The 17874-nt window shown below is 37.4% G+C and overlaps 2 protein-coding genes across 2 annotated transcripts in view; both read left to right on the top strand.

Moving 5' to 3' along the window:
- LOC126766153 (craniofacial development protein 2-like) overlaps positions 1 to 17874 on the top strand; it is a 438928-nt gene that overhangs the window by 249818 nt on the left and 171236 nt on the right. The gene's annotated exons all lie outside the window — the stretch shown is intronic.
- LOC126766179 (uncharacterized) lies at positions 2956 to 4589 on the top strand. Its single transcript, XM_050484070.1, has 2 exons — positions 2956 to 3331; positions 3463 to 4589. Exons 1-2 carry the CDS (start codon positions 3313 to 3315, stop codon positions 4113 to 4115), a joined length of 672 nt encoding a protein of 223 aa, XP_050340027.1. The 5' UTR covers positions 2956 to 3312; the 3' UTR covers positions 4116 to 4589.

The raw sequence follows: 17874 nt of genomic DNA, 5'->3' as shown, positions 1-17874 counted from the left end.
ATATAATAAGCATTTTTCTTTACCATAAGCGAAGTATGTATCCATATGGATACAGTCTAAAAAACACATTTGTGAAATTTTTTTTTCAAATCGAGCATTGATTGTTGTTGTTAGGGCCAACTATAGTAAACACTCAAAAAATTGGATTTTTTTTGCAACTGAGTAAAAACTTGTAGCGAAAGGGTTAACAAAACTCAGGAAAGATATTCTTCTGATGATGATATATCGAAATGCCAAAAATGATTTAAACGGATCCGCCAAATTATCTCAGTGCGCATATAAATGTGCGAGATATGGTATCTTCAAAAAACTGCGAGGAAATACATTTTCAACTTTATTATATAGTACAATAGTGTAGGGATGTTTACCGTTCGCCTTATACTCTGAAAAGTAGACACCTCTTAAAGAGTTTCTCCAAGTACATACGTGTTCATAATTGTAACGAGTTCTCCAGCTAAAGATTTTCTATTTTTATACTCTCGCAACAATGTTGCTAAGGAGAGTATTATAGTTTTGTTCACATAACGGTTGTTTGTAAGTCCTAAAACTAAAATAGTCAGATATCGGGTTATATATACCAAAGTGATCAGGGTGACGAGTAGAGTTGAAATCCGGATGTCTGTCTGTCCGTCCGTCCGTCTGTCCGTCCGTCCGTTCGTGCAAGCTGTAACTTGAGTAAAAATTGAGATATCATGATGAAACTTGGTACACGTATTCCCTGGCTCCATAAGAAGGTTAAGTTCGAAGATGGGCAAAATCGGCCCACTGCCACGCCCACAAAATGGTAGAAACCGAAAACCTATAAAGTGACATAACTAAACCATAAATAAAGATATTAAAGCGAAATTTGGCACAAAGGATCGCATTAGGGAGGGGCATATTTGAACGCAATTTTTTTGGAAAAGTGGGCGTGGCCCCGCCCCCTACTAAGGCTTTTGTACATATCTTGGAAACTACTATAGCTATGTCAACCAAACTCTACAGAGTCGTTTTCTTCAGGCATTTTCATATACAGTTCAAAAATGGAAGAAATCGGATAATAACCACGCCCACCTCCCATACAAAGGTTATGTTGAAAATCACTAAAAGTGCGTTAACCGACTAACAAAAAACGTCAGAAACACTAAATTTTACGGAAGAATTAGCAGAAGGAAGCTGCACCCAGGCTTTTTTTAAAAATTGAAAACGGGCGTGGCCTAGCCCACTTATGGACCAAAAACCATATCTCAGGAACTACTAGACCGATTTCAATGAAATTCGGTATATAATATTTTCTTAACACCCTGATGACATCTACGAAATATGAGTGAAATCGGTTCACAACCACGCCTTCTTCCAATATAACGCTATTTTGAATTCCATCTGATGCCTTTTCTGTATAATACATGTATATGTACATTAGAAATCAATGATGATAGCGGAATAAAACTTTACAAAATTACGGTATTTGAAAAATATGTAATTGACTGATAATGAAATCTCGATTATCACTTTATCATGCGAGAGTATAAAATGTTCGGTGACACCCGAACTTAGCCCTTCCTTACTTGTTTTAATATCAGATAGAAAAATTCATATCTCTCTTCCCACTACTTGAAAACATATTTAGCTTTGTGGATTTTGTAGGAAATTGTACGCTCTTGAATAAACTCAATGAAGTTCGTCAAATGAAAAAGTTTTCAATGCGTGGACAGGATTTTGATCGAACGTTTGTATGTTTGCTATAGGCTATAGATGTCTTAACAATTTCTTTGGAGATTGTAGCAGATCTCCGCATAATAATCCATGACAAGTTTGTTAGGAGTAGTTGGCGTATATACAGATGGATAGGTAGTCAGATAAGCAAAGTTGACTCGGCTTGTCATCATACTACTCTTATAAAGGCGAACGTTTGTGAGTGACCAAAAGAATAAGGTCCAGATATTTCCAGCAGGCCAATATATAAGTGGTAACGAAGCGACATGGAGAATACTCGGTTTACCATTACATAAAAGGCACCAAACAGTCTTACTGTCCACGTCTTAAACGGCGAGCGCATCTATTTTACAGAGGCAAACTTGCAAAACCGAGTTGCAACACCATTATCCTCTTCACTACAGTTTTCTACCTGTGCCACCAAGCCAACTTTGTTCGGACGTTGTCAAATGTAGAAGTGCCAAGGTATTACGCGCAGAATGCTTCACAAAAAGAATGAAAAAGGCATGGAGGAGGAATACTAACATGGGTATACCACAAGTTGAAACTTAAAGTTGGTGCGCCTGCCATACTGATGCGTAACTCGGATGCGTCCAGTCTGTGCAATGCCATTTGGTTACGTATCACAGAGCTGAGAGAGGCCAAGGTCGGGACAGTATTATTATCCACAATTTCTACAATATCCACAAACTTAACACTTTAGTTCAAATGCCTAAGATTTTCATTAAACGTGGCTTTCTCTATCACAATAAATAAAAGTCAAGGACAAACTCTAAATGTAGCCAGCATTCATCTGGTCATCCCTTGCTTCCCCCACGGACTACTGTACGTGATTTGGTCGCATGTATCGACAGCAAGAATTTTTTTTATTTGCGCTGAAAACATAAAGTCCCTAAATATTTTTTACTAGGATGTGCAGTAAAATGATTTCTACCTCTCTTCGATCCGAGACAAAAAAAAATTCAGTTATCAAATTTTGTAAATTGATCTTCTCATGCTCAAATTTAAATTATTTTGCTTCTGAAAATATGATTAGTCACGATTTGGTATTGTGATTCAAAAACAAAAATAACAAAAAGAGATCTAAGCCAAATTTCTTCGATTCAGAAACGCCAAATTGAAGGAAGGAATTTTCTTAGGCCTTCCAGATTCGCGAGATTGAGACGGATGCAGCTTTTGCATGTTGGACAACCTAGAAAAAAGAGCAGTTATGCCTTTGTAAAAGTATGTCATAATTTTTTTGGGAATAAACGGGTTGAAATGGACTTACAATTCTTTATGTGTACGTCCACGCAGCTTCTTTTCTTGAAAATCTTTGAGCCGTATCAGCTGAGCATGGTACTAAAACGGGAAATGGTCAGCAGTAATGCTTGCACAGTAGAGGTGGAGAAACATCGATGCGAACATCAATGACATCGATGTCTTCGAAACATCGGCAACATCGATGCTTAGCGGGGCAAAATAGATGTTTTTCCATCTCTAAGGCACATAGAGGAAGACAGTCGAATTGTAAGTACATACATATATCATTTAATCTCATTATAAATTATTAACAGAATATTGTTATTTTAGTTATACTTGTTGGTGGTGTTAGCGTGAGTGTGGTGGTACTTAAACATGGACAGGTTTATGAAAAGTAAGTACTAAATATCCGAATTTATCTTCAGAAAAGCGTTGTAGATGAATTTCTGCAGAAAAGCACATACACATTCGCATGCATTTTTGCTTTTGCATTGAATAGGCATTAATACAGTTTATTTCTTATAGGAACAGCAAGCGAACAGCCAAAGCCTGATGAGGATCAAAAGAAGAGGAGGCGTGATGTTTCTATAGCTTGGAATCATTTTAAAAGAAACAGCGAAAAAACGCATGGGATACGCAATTACTGTGGTAAGCCAATAAAGACGTGTGGAAACACAACAAATCTAATGGACCACTTAAAGCACGTTCATGCTGATCGGCTTAAAGTAGGGGGAACTGCACAGAAATCAAACATGTTAGAAAAGTTTGTTGGAAAATCGGTTTCCTTTTATGAAAATGACTCGAAACGAAAACGTCTCTTAGACAGTAAGGTCATGAACATGATTGCTGTCGATGTTCAACCTTTTTCTTGTGTTGATGACGACGGATTTAAAGAGCTCATGAAAGAAATGGACCCCCGCTACGACGTAGTGCTTCCATCTCAATATGAGTCTCTTAAGAATAAACTTCAGTCTGTACTTAACGATATTGATTTTGTAGCCATAACGACTGACTTGTGGACATCCAAAGCAAACGAAGGTTACATTACAGTTACGTGCCATTTTGTTTTAAATAGTTTTACGTTGGAGTCGGCAATTTTAGCAACAAGGCAACTTCTTGACACTACCAATCACAATGCTTTCAGAAATATTAGAAACACTAAATGGCGTGCTCGATGATTGGGGTGTTACGAATAAGGTTGTTTGTGTTGTGACTGACAATGATGCGACGATGCTAAAAGCATGTGAGTTGCTTGAGTATAAGCACTTGCCTTGTGTAGCGCACACAATCAACCTTATTGGGCAAGATATTCTAAAATTGCCCGATTTCGACGTAATTCTTACAAAATGTAAGTCGGTAGTTGGCTTTTTTAAGAGAAGCCAGATCGCATATTCGAAATTTAAGGAAGCTCAGGGGGACAATCCGCATTCTCTCCTGCAAGAAATGCCAACTCGCTGGAACAGCGCATACGAAATGATTAAGCGCATACTGAAGACAAACGAATTTATTACATTGGCTTTGGTATCTTCTCGTGGCGCTCTATTGCCGTTTTCAGCAGCAGAAGTGGATATTTTAAATGATATATCCGAGTTGCTATCCCCCTTCGTAGAGGCGACGCTTTCTGTGTCTACAAACACAAAAGTATCAGCGTCCATAATTATCCCTGTGGTCCGCGCAAAGGACCATAAATCTTTCGCAGAACTTTTCTCTCGAAAACTCGCAACGTCGACTCATCAGTTGTTGACATCGTCCAAGCCTCTGCACCATATAGCAGGACGGGAATTATGAGTGACTTATAGAGTTTGGTTTTTGTTTGTCGAGAGAGAACTTTGCTTCTCAATTGCCTACTCAGTCCGAAGTAGCACCTGTTGGCAAGAGTTATCCTGCGTTGGATTTCTAGGCTGACGTTTTGGTGGTGTTTACGCTGGTTCCAAGATAGACGAAATTATCTACGACTTCAAAGTTATGACTGTCAACAGTGACGTGAGTTCCAAGTCGCGAGTGCGACGACTGTTTGTTTGATGACAGGAGATATTTCGTTTTTCCCTCGTTCACTGCCAGACCCATTTGTTTTGCTTCCTTGTCCAGTCTGGAGAAAGCAGAACTAACGGCGCGGGTGTTAAGGCCGATGATATCAATATCATCAGCCAAACCCAGCGCACAACCCTATGTAGGGGATGTTTCGCCTTCTCACTTTAGCTCGCCTTCGAACGGATGTTCTTAGGCTACCCAGAGGATACTTGGTCAAAGACCGGAAGTAGTGAGCTGCTTGAGCCATGTATAAAAGAATCGCTTCTGGCCACTCCCAAGTGAATGGCGATCAGAGAACTGTCCTCACTTGCGTGAACTTCTACACATGACTCCATCCTCCAGGGATAGTAAGTAAGGATAGTAAAATAAGCAATAGTATAGAAGGGATAGCACAGAATCCTAAAGAACTATTATTTTCTTTGGACCATGTATATATTGAAACATTGTTATTAAATTTGTTTTTGTTTTTAGTTTTTATTTACAAACTAAGGATAGGACAATATACCAAAGAAGTGGAACATAGTGGAAGTGGAATATCATAAACAATTTTATTTTAATTTGTTATTCGTTTTCTTTTTTATTTAATAAGTGATTAATAAAATGGATATTTTTTGTTGAAAATTTGACTTTCAATTTTTAAACATCACATATTAAAATAAAGTTGAAATAAATTAAAATAACTGCTAATTTTTTTTATTTAAAATGTCAATGTTTCATCGACGTTTTCGCCAAAAACATCGAAAACTTCGATGCCCGTGAACATCGACGTTTCTCCACCTCTATTTAAAGGTGAGATAAAACTTTCAGGTGTTGCAAAACTTAATACAACAAAATTCATATTCATTATTCGAAGGAACCAAATGGTTTACAATTAAAATTTGGTATCTTCAAAACTCTTGCAAATTATAGATAGTAGAATCAGTTTTTTTGCAAAACATGCCGGTTTTGCCGGTAACATTCTTAACGATTCTGAAACCGTGATTCCATTGGAAACACAAACTTTCAAGCAAAGACCAAACAAACTTTTCGCGTGGAAAGTGTTTCGAATGTAAAGAATTGCTGCAATTAAAACTAAATTTTTGAAACGTTCTGCACCTCTTCATCCATTTATGTTTTATCCACTATGCACAAAAAGGGTGTTTATAATATTTAAAATTAAGAACAGAAAATAACAATTATTGCATAAATTTGACTGAAAAATCATTATGAAGGAAGAGACGGATAAATATATGTAGTATGCTGTAAACAAATGCTAAAATTTAATTTTTATACTCTTACGCAATAAGAGTTTAAGGATAATTTTAATGTTTTTTCGTGAGAAATAACCAAATTTAATTGTTTTTTATTTTTCTTTTATAAGTTTTCAGCTGTTTAATCACATTAGTTTACAGTTATTTTGCAGCTCTGAACCGTTTACTACAAGGTGCTTTACAAAGTAAACAGGACTTAAAAAAAAAACAGAACACATGTTTTTTTCGGCAAAATCAATTCATTTTGTTCAAAATAGTCTCCATCTGCTTCAATACAGCTGTTTGCACGGTCCAATAGCATGTCGAACGAGTGTTTCAGGTCGTTGGCCGGTATGGCCGCCAGTATGCCGGTGCAAGCCTTTTGAATGGCCTCTACTCTGCATAACGCTTTTCATTCATAGGCAAATGCATTTTTCCGACCACAAACAAGCCTATAAAGAAGACTCTATAAAAATTTCAAGTAAATCGGTCCAGTAGAACCTGAGAAATCGTGGGTATCGTTCCGAAAAAGTCAGTTTTGAGAAAAACGCGTTTAAAGTTTCGCGTAAAGTCTTTTGTTCGATTAGTTCCGGCCGAACCAGTTTGGATGTCGGGTCAGAAAAATGCCTATATCTCCGAAAATAATTTGAATTTTCAAAAATCCTTTTGTACACATATTCTTGAATAGTTAAACTTTGAAATCATAAAAAAAAATTTCGATTTTTTTTAATTTCTAGACCAGAATACCCCCTTAACGTCTACCTTAGATCCTCTTACGCTACCAACCATAAGCGAAATCAGCACAAGCTCTGAAAATACGCAACTTATTACTAACTCAGGCATGGGCATGTATGAGTTCCTCAAGCGTGAACTTCTCCATGGGTTCAAATATTGTCTAACACTCATCAATAGCTTTTCTAGATAGAAGCGATACCTCTTGTCGGCATTCAAGCAGAAACAGTATGTAGAGCTTTCTTGAACGAATGAGAGGGACGATACGACTTACCTTAGAAGATAATCACGGACCAAGGAACTCAATTCGAATCCAAAATGTTTCAAGAGAGACATCACCGTATCATCCACATACGAAAGGATTGATAGAAAGGTGGTTGTTCATTAAAAAACGCCATACTAGCCATCTTAGAATCTTGGGTATGCAGCCGAACTCAATGTTTGTTGAAAAATTACAACATCATCTTCAAAAAGCTAGTCCCGTCAAAACTTCATGGCATTCACCAAAAACCATTCGTGAATAAAATTCTATTTCAATCAACATACGTAAATGTATGTACACAAAGATCGAGTAACTCCTTCTATGACAGAACCATACGACTTTAGTTTGAATGAAAAAACGAAAATTCCTATGTTAAATGTATGGGAACCTAGAAAAAAAATAGCGACCCCTTAGAGTTAAGCTACAGCGCCTGGCTTGAGGGAGGATTTTTTGTTTGGCAATCACTAACATTTGAGTTTGACTTATTTGACTTTGATTCTTGAAAGTTCCAAGGGTATAAAATATTCGGTTGCACCCCTTCCTTACTGGTTCTTTTTATTCAAGATTGTTGAAAACACGTGTATTGCCTGTATATGCCTAAACACCATAATGAAGTTTCTTTGTGTTTGTTATATAGTATACGTTTTGCACCGCCTCAGCATGATCAAAGGTACGTATATTTGTACATATTGCAAAGCGAAATAATTGTAATTTTATTTTAGTCGACTGTATATACACACTTTCAGAGCAGGAGTGTTTTCGTCCATTCGGACAACATGACCTAGCCAGCGTTGCCGCTGTCTTTTAATTCGCTGCACTATGACAATGACGTCGTATATCTCGTACAGCTCATCGTTCCATCGAATGCGATATTCGCCGTGGCCAATGCGCAAAGGATCATAAATCTTTCGCAGAACCTTTCTCTCGAAAACTCGTAACGTCGACTCATCGGCTGCTGTCATCGTCCAAGCCTCTGCACCATATAGCAGGACGGGAATTATGAGCGACTTATAGAGTTTGGTTTTTGTTTGTCGAGAGAGGTCTTTACCTCTCAATTGCCTACTCAGTCCAAATTACCACCTGTTGGCAAGAGTTATCTTGCGTTGCGTGGAAGCCTAGTCGAGAGCGCGACGACTTTTAGTTTGATGATATGAGATATTTCGTCTTGCCGTCGTTCACTGCCAGACCCATTTGCTTTGCTTCCTCTTTCATTGTATAGAAAGCAGAACTAATGGCGCGGGTGTTGAGGCCAATGATATCGATGTCCTCGGCGTACGCCAGCAGTTGTACACTTTTATTTAGTTCTGCAGCTCGAATCATTTTCTCCACAGAAGTAGGTGAAAGAAATCACACGAAAGGGAGTCGCTTTGTCTGCGAAATCGTTTGGTATCGAACGGCGCAGAGAGGTCCTTCCCGATCCTGACGGAGCCTTTGCTATTGCTCAATGTCAGTTTACTTAGCCGTATTTGTTTTGCGGGGATACAACATTCAGACATCGAGGCATAAAGGCAGCTCCTTTTCGTAGAGCCAAAAGCAGCTTTGAAATCGACGAAGAGGTGGTGTATGTCGATTCTCTTTTCACGGGTCTTTTCCGAGATTTGGCGCACGGTCAGGTCGGTTGCTGAATTTCCAGTTCTAAGGTCACGGATCTAATCAGTTTGTTGACGATGGGCTTTCACACAATACCACAATATGGGATGTTTAGGAGGCTCATCTCATGGCAGTTGGAGCAAATGTTGGGGTTGTAATTTTTGTGGATTGGGCAGAGCACACTTAAATTCCAATCGTTGGTCATGCTTCCGTCCGACCATATTTTACAAAGAAGCTCATGTATGCTCCTTATCAGTTCTTCGCCGCCTTGTTTGAATAGCTTGGCCAGCAAACCATCGGCCCCCGCCGCTTTGTTGTTCTTCAGACGGGTAATTGCTATTCGAACTTCTTCATGGTCGGGCAATGGAACTTCTTCTCCATCGTCATCGACTGGAGAATCTGGTTCGCCTTCTCCTGGCGTTGTGCGTTCACTGCCATTCAGCAGGCTGGAGAAGTGTTCCCTCCATAATTTAAGTATTCTCTGGGCATCGGCCACTAGATCACCTTTAGGGGTTCCGCAATAGTATGCTCCAGTCTTGAAACCTTCAGTTAGCCGACAGCTAACCCCTGTCGGCCAGCTTATCAAGCTCTTCATACTCACGCATTTCGGCCTCTTTATTTTTCTGTCTGCAAATTCGCCTCGCTATCCTCTTTCTCCCGGTATCTATCACATCTCGCACGTGTTGTGGTCGATCGTAACGTTGCGAGGTAGGCACTCTGTTTTCTCTCCGCTGTAGCACGGTACTCCTAATCGTACCGCTGTTCTTTTGCATTTTCCGAAAACCAACGGTTTAGGTTGCAGCAGTATGTAAGGAGCTTGAAATGCCGTCCCACAGTTCCCTTATACCGCGTTGTTGACAAGTGCTCTCAGAGAGCAGGAGTGCAAGCCGAGTAGAAAAACGTTCGGCTGTCTGTTGTGATTGCAGCTTCTCGACGTCGAACCTTCCTTGGGTTTGTTGGCGTGCGTTTTTTGCTGCACAGAGGCGGGTGCGAATCTTGGCTGCAACAAGATAGTTGTCCGAGTCAATGTTAGGACCCCGTAGCGCACGCATAACTAAAACACTGGAGACGTGTCTTCCGTCTATCGCCAGGTAGCTTCATGTATTTTCTTGTGCTGGAATCTAGTACTACAGATAACCATATTTCGGGCCCCGGCGAAGTCGATCAACCTCAACCCATTTGAGGATGTTTCGTCATGGAGGCTGAATTTACCGTAGTGCCAAAAATACCCTCTTTGCCCACCCTCTCGTTAAAGTCGCCTAGCACGACTTTGATATCGTGGCGGGGGCAGCTGTTCTATTCGTTTGTCATGGTCGTCATCAAAAAGGGGCCTCTCATCCGAAGCTTGTTGTTATTTTTCATTGGGTGCGTTTTCTATGTGGCGGGTCCCAAACCCAACGCACAATCCTGAGGAGGGGATGTTTCGAGTTTTCACTTTAGCTCGCCTTCAGACGGATGTTTTTAGGCTATCCAGAGGATACTTGGTCAAAGACCGGAAGTCGTGAGCTGCTTGAGCCATACGTAAAAGAATCTTTTCGGGGCACTCCCAAGTGAATGGAAATCAGAGAACATTCCCCACTTGCGTGAACCTCTACACATGACTCCATCCTTCAACTTGTTATATCGATGTTTCTTATTATTGACCTTTGTGACCGATGTTGCTGTGGCCGCTGGTTTACTTTTATCAGCAACACCACGTCGAGAACCTTTCCTTTTGGTTGTGGTTGCAGAATTATATGAGTCATCTTCCACCATCGTCGGAGACTTTAAATCTGACTTTGTCATTTGTTAATTTGGCTCTTCATCCGGTTGATCAGAGTATAGGATTGAGTGCTCAGTATCTTCACATTTTGTTCTTAACTCTAAAGCGGTAGATATAAAATCCTTTGGGGCAATGGACACGGTCGCAGATACACTTCCTTGCTGGTGCAAACACGATATTGCTTTTCTTCAACTTCGTTCTGGATTTTAGCAGCTTCGCTAGCTACACTTATTGGCTGCTTTCAATGGTCTATAAAATCTTTTTCGTTGAGATGTGAATGTGACTCGACTAAAACATCTTTACGCTTTTCGGAAATCATGTTAATTTGTGCAAAATCTATTTTTGTACCTTCTCTTTCTTCTCATATGCCTCAGCTTCATCTTTTAAATTGTGGTCAATTTCAGCTTCGTCTTCATCTTCAAACACTTCAACTTGTCTCCAGTTACCGATATTTCCCCAAAAATATGAGCCTGTTGGGGGAGAAAAATGCCAAGGTATCAATTCAGTTGTTTTTGCCTCAGTTGTTGAAGGTTCATGAATTTCTTCGCACAATTCTTCCCCAACTTAATTTTCTGATATAAATTTTTTACGCTGAAGAGAACTTTCGGTGGACACAGTAGTATTAATTGTTTTAGCTGTTTTGTCTTCCTCTCCTTCTTTTGCTTTTCAACCAATTCAGTTGTTTATTCTTCAGTTTCAGAAGATAGATATACATATATATATATATAGAAGAGAGATAAAATATTAGAGCTCTCATAAATTGCTTTAAGTCCGAGTCGAGGCGGTAAAAAATTCTCGGTTTCTCTTCTATAGCAAATTCTTCCAACAGCACATTATGCGAAGAGAACTATAAGTAATTTAGGCTCTCCTTCATGTAATCTAGTCTTAAAATATTTAAGCTTCTCGAAATACTTTGCCGTAATTTCAAAGTACAATTTTTCAACTTTAATAGTTCTGTTAAGTACTTCGTGTGAAAATTGTGTATTTGAAGAAACACAGTTTTCAAAAGGTTGATGTGATCACTTTTTATTACTATTTCTTTGCTAAGATCGTCCATTACTCTGCTTAGGCGTTCAATATTTCTTTGGAACATTGACATTTTTCTCTTTAAAAGGTTATCCTATTTTAATCGGGCGTCTTAACTTGTTTCATTATAGTGACAGAACATCTGCGTTTAATTTTTTTACTGAAATTGCTTTTGTGTAAACTGGAAAATGCGCGTTTGTGTAAACTGGAAAAGACGGGTCTTTAGTCTCTTTTTTGCTAATTTGCTTGTATGCAAACAGGGCTTTTTATTGCCTTCATTTTTAACAGGACTTTTATTTGCCTCTATTTTTCATACAACTTTTTTAATACGGCCGAGTTCTTTATTTAGGCTAGAAAGAACATAGTTAAAGACGCCTGCCATTTTAGCAGGACGTGGGCTAAATATTTTGAAAAAATGGGCGTGTCCCCGCCTTCTGTTTGGTTCCATGTACACATCTCCTAAGCCACTTCAGCTACAATAACCAAATTTGCTCACAAAAAATCCCTTCGACAATGTAAAAACAGTCCCGCTCACTCCCCATATAACGGTACTGTTAAAAACTACAAAAATATCGACAAATCAATAACTAAATACGTAAGAGACATAAAGTCTTAATTTCGAGATGGCATGAGAAAGTTTTAAAGGAGCCGTGCTAAAAAGTGAACTATGGGCGTGGCACCCCTTCCCCATATGTATTTCAACTAAATTTAGGAACAGGCCTTCTTCTCACACTCTTATGTCGCAGTGTAAAACAATAGCACCAAAAGTGCACATCAAAATCAAATTAATTTAACAGTATAAAACTTTTCACGAATAATGCCTTGAAGAGTTTGGCACCTTTTGACCGAAAATGGTTCAAATCCAACAAAACTTCTAAAAGCCAATAGGTAACGAATATGTGGACCCCATTTTCAATATTTGACTTAAAAAAAAAAAATTAAAATTCTTTTCCTGATAATAGTATCTCTATCGATCAAAAATGTTTTGAATCGAATTAATACTTCTCTGAGCCCCAATATAATTAATGTAAACATTTTCGAACTTCCGGGAGACCTTATAGAAATTTGGAAGAATAATACTATATACCATATACGAGTACATATAGTTACATAGGTTTGACGACTTTTTGTTATGATTATTATTTATTAAATATCAAGGCCAGATCCTGATATTTCATCAGGTAAATAGCAAATAAAAACTGCACATTTAATGCTTAACTTTTATTGCAAATAACTCTTAAAATATTGTTTTTATGAAAAAATTCAAACAGACTTTTTTGTAGAGCGAGAAATTTTTAAGGAGAATATTATAATATCCCTTATTAAAAGATTCAGATTTATTTGGTGAGATAAAAAAAAAAGATTTCAAAAAATTAAAAAATCCCATGTAAAATATATGGAAGAAGTCAAATGATTTAGGCACGATTTGAAAATACGATTGAAAATAATGTGTTTGTTTAAGTGAAATCCCATTTTTAGGGCAAAAACTAAAACATCGTGGGGAGTTAGCGGAAAAAATCAACTAGTGAAATAACGGACATCCTAATGATAAATATTTTCATACTGTGAAGATAGATATCCAGTTGATGAAAAATAATATTGGTATGGTTCAATTTAGTAATATTTTTAGTTATTAAAAAATAATCAACACTTTTTTCAATAATTAATTATAACAGCCGATTACAAGTGCTCCGGTTAATAGTCATTACGAAATTAAATTATCGTAATTTGTATTCATAGTTCCATCCTCCAAGTATATACATAAGTTAGTATATGTTTTTAAACGGTGTTTTAATATGATTTCTATATAAATACTAGTGGATCCGGCCACGCGTTGCTGTGTTATACATTTTACAGAGTTCGTAAAACCATCAAAATGCGCTCTTGCTCTGATGAGTAATATTCCGCAAGAGAACATCATTTCAAATACTCAGGAGCGCAAGCTTAACTAACATTATCATCACAAAAAACTCCTCACGTATTTGGCTCACTCATATATTAGCATGAGCGAGCATTTTTAAAAGATAACTATTTGCCTAACGCATCATCTTTATTTTTATCGCTCTGAGTGTTCAAGTGATGCGAAAAATAAAACTCATCTTATTTACTTTTCATTAGTATTGTCTCTTATTTAAAGAAAAAAAAAAAAAGCAAAAGCATATACATATGTATCTATATAAATAAAAATGAATCGTCAAACTGTATGTACGCGCATAACTCAATAACGCCTGGACCAATTTGGCCAATTCTTTTTCTTAAATGTTCGTTGAAGTTCAAAGATGGTTTTTACGGCGAGAAAAATTCGAATAATTTCCGGAAACCCCCTAAAAACAGCTCTTTCCTTTTCCCCATATAAACGTTATATAAAAATGAATGTTTGTTTGTTAGTAACACTAAGAGAACGGTTGAACCAACCTTGATGAAATTTTAAAAGGTTGTTTGTTGTGGATCGGGAAAGGTTTAGGAACCAAATACCTTATACTTTTCATGAGGAGAAGTCGGAAAATTGGACAATTCCAAAAAGTAACATTTTCCATGCACATTTTTTTCAATTTTTGTTTGTTTTGTTTTATCAATATTTTGATTTGTGAATTATTTGAATCGTTCAATTTCGGTCGCTTGCTTTTTTATTCCGGCTATGCAAAGGAAAAATTATTGAAAATTATTCAGTGAAAACTTTATGTATGTTTCAGACGAAGTGATCAATTACAGATTGAACTTTGTTACGAAGCCACGAAGAGGTCGCGCTAATATTGGTCGGCGTTCTTTTTGCCATCAACGTATGGCAGCCCAAGGAAAGGCAAGGAGTACTCCCAAAATGCGATGACATACGTGCGGAATTATGGATCGCGGTCAATCAGCCAGCGATCGTAACGATATCACAGCACGACTTTTTAAACAAATGCTGCGATGTTTTATGGTCTTTATCTTGAAGCAACCTGTGGGATATATGATGCTGTTAGCTGCTGAATGTGTTCTGTTGAGTAGCAAAAAAGAGGTTTGCCGCACGCACACATTCTTCTTTGGATGCGGATGGTGATTACACCAGATCAAATTGATGAAATCGTTTCAGCGGAAATTCCTGATTCAGAGATAGATCCAGAATTATACGAAGTGGTGAAAACCAATATGATTCATGGACCTTGCGAACCTTACAATCCCCCTTTGGTTTGTATGTTTGACAATAAATGCACGAAACACTACTCATGTGCTTTTCTTTCGGAAACGGGAATGGGAAATGATGGATATTCACTGTATCGGCGTCACTCACCAGACGACAATGGCAGAACATTTAGCATTTAGAGGCGTGAATATCGAAGTTAACAACACATCGAAGATGACAACACATGGATCGTACCATATTCACCACTTCTGTCTAATTCACATTCAAAACTCATGTCAATGTTGAATGTTGCAGATTGAAAGTTTTCCGACCGTTGTGAGTCACGCGGTTCAACTTCATTTGAGTCATTGCATATTGAGAATGGTACAGTGTGTGCAACTTTTTGAGAAGCATGCCAGCAGTTGCATTTGCTAGAACATGATAATCACTGGAAAGAGACCAAGGACAATGCAAGAGTTACTCCGCATGCCACTGAAGTTCGCATACTTTTCGCGAAGATCATTTTGACATATCAGCCTTCAAATTCGCGTTAATTATGGGATGCGAAAAAATGACATTGCCGATGACATTTTACATTGTATTCGCTAAGAATTGGAAATGGGAAAATTTCGGTTGATACTTCCAGTGGTTTGATATCAATTTCACCTCCCTTTTGTCAATTCACTTCAACGGAAGATGAACTCATCACGAATGTTTGTCCGAACATTCGCCAAATTATCATAAATGCTTGCTTGAGTGCACGCGCAATTTTAGCTGCCAAAAATACCGATGTTAATGACTTAAACTGGAAGATTCAAAGTCAAATTCCGGGAGGTTTGCGGTCATATAAATCGATCGATCGTCTTGACAAGAAAGACGAAACCGTAAATTATCCAGTGCAATTTCCAAATACCATACCAAGCCTGCCCCAGCATCATTTGCGTCTTAAAGTTGGATCTGTCATTATTATGTTTCACAATCTTCATGCGCCGAAACTAAGTAATGGAACCCGACTGATTATGACGCAGTTATCGAATACAACGGACAGCCATTTCAGTTCAAACGTATTCAATTTCCAGGGAAAATTGCCTTTGCGTTGACAATCAACAGGACACAAGGAAATCGGGAAATGCTATGTTTTTCACACGGCCAGATATACATATGTGGCTTGTTGACGAGTTGGAAACCCATCTTCTCTGTATATTTACACACCAGAACAGAAATCAAAAAATTATGTTTATTAAGCTGCGCTACATTAAAAGAAATGTAAAAAATCGAAAATAAATCATCTTCGACACAACATAATTTCGAACTTTTTTTCATTTCAAAACACATAATTTCACGCAGGACAACGGTTGCGGGGTCAGCTAGTTTACAAATAAAGAATAGACACTCAAATTTTTATTTAGTTATTTTCCGTATTTGTACATACAACGTGCATAAGTAAGTACTTATTTATTAAAACAAACAAAACATGTATATATTTCAATAAAAAAAGAACACAAATAATTCAATAAATAAAGTTGATAATTTTTTTATGAAAAATTATCTTAAGAAAAATTCATATTATTAAAAAGTTCTTCTTTTGACCTTATCAAAAGCAAATTATTGATATTTTGTGCGTTGAGCCTGGAACGATGCTTAGTTAAAATTAACGAAAGAGCACTAAAGGCACGTTCCACTGAAGTCTGACTACATGGAACAGATAGAATTACTTCGGCTATTTGGCTAAAGCTGCCCATTTTTAACTTATAAAATTTTAAGCTAACAAAACTGCAATGCGTCTTAATCCAAAATGACAATTGAAAAAACGCCGAGTATGGAAAAACCGATGACAAAAAAAAACAATCATTGTATAGAGAAATTTTCTTAGAGAACAGTATTTTTGCATCGTCTTCCTGATTAATTACCTACACACAATACAACTTAAATTAACGGTTAATCATGCATGTACCCAAAACTGTTAATATTTACACCAACAACAATTAAACTTTAACATAAATTTATAAATATACATACTCTCTAAGAGAATAAGAAATTGCTCAAGTGCACTCTCTGCTGCATAACTGACTTTATCAGCGATACAAAATACTGAGTGCTGAAACCTGAGATGAGAAAAAGAAACTTAGCGCTCTTGTGAGGAGTATTATTTTGAGGAACACGTACGTATGCGGAAAATATTAGAGCGGAAAGATAAGACAAGTATTAAAGAGAAATATTCCAGAAGAGCACTCTTTACTTTGAACTCACAATTGAGGAAATCAAAATTTATTGCTCCTCAATTGTGTTGTACTGAGGAGGAAGATAAAAATTTTACTCCTCAGTGATGAGTATTTGCGAACTCTGTCATTTTATACTATTATTCATATATTATTCAATGCAGTGAAAAATTTATTTACGAATAAAGGCGAAAAGTTTTTTATATATAAAGATATGCCTTACTTACCGGAATATTCCTTATATGAAGTGACACCATACCAATATACATTTGCTTTTGCCACCTTCAGAACCTCGGATCGGTCGTGTAGCTTGTTTGGTATTGTGCGAGTCGTCCACACTACAGCTGAAGAGAAAGCCTGTGCTTCCAGAGATTTCATGGATGCAGCGTTAGCGGAATAAACGCAAATATATATATTATAAATTTATGTATTTGGTAATCAAATTTTTTTTTAATCTAGTCTGTTAGTGTTCATATGATTGTGCCAGTGCTTCAATAACCGTGTTTCATGCAGACGAAATTATTTGTGTGATACAGATACAAAAACATACCCAACTCAAAGTCAAAAGTTATTTTCCATTAGTTACAAAAATCTACAAAGGTATAATATCTACATTCATATGTGTTGCATGCAGTATAATAAGAAATTATTAAATTATTCAAGTTTTTCCACAAATAACGCATATATTTTTCATTGTTGCTTTTCTTCTTGTACATTCAGTGCATTGTGCTGAAAATTGATTAATAATCAAGTGTGCTGAAGATAAAAGGGACTCCAAAGGTGTCTTAGGTAAGTACAACATGTGTTGCACACATGTATATGTTGGCGGACATATCGCTAGGGGTGAAATGTGCTAAAGAAATTTGGAATAGCACCTGTTGTTCGCCGTTGCCAAAAGCAGAACGGTTTCTCCGCACCGCAAGAAGCTTGTGTGTGTTATCCGATAGAGGGTACACAGCTACATCCTGTTGTTGTAGATTCTA

This window comes from Bactrocera neohumeralis, unplaced genomic scaffold (assembly GCF_024586455.1).
Source record: "Bactrocera neohumeralis isolate Rockhampton unplaced genomic scaffold, APGP_CSIRO_Bneo_wtdbg2-racon-allhic-juicebox.fasta_v2 cluster11, whole genome shotgun sequence".
Taxonomy (NCBI): Eukaryota; Metazoa; Arthropoda; class Insecta; order Diptera; family Tephritidae; genus Bactrocera; species Bactrocera neohumeralis.
This window is presented reverse-complemented; position numbering and strand designations above follow the sequence as displayed.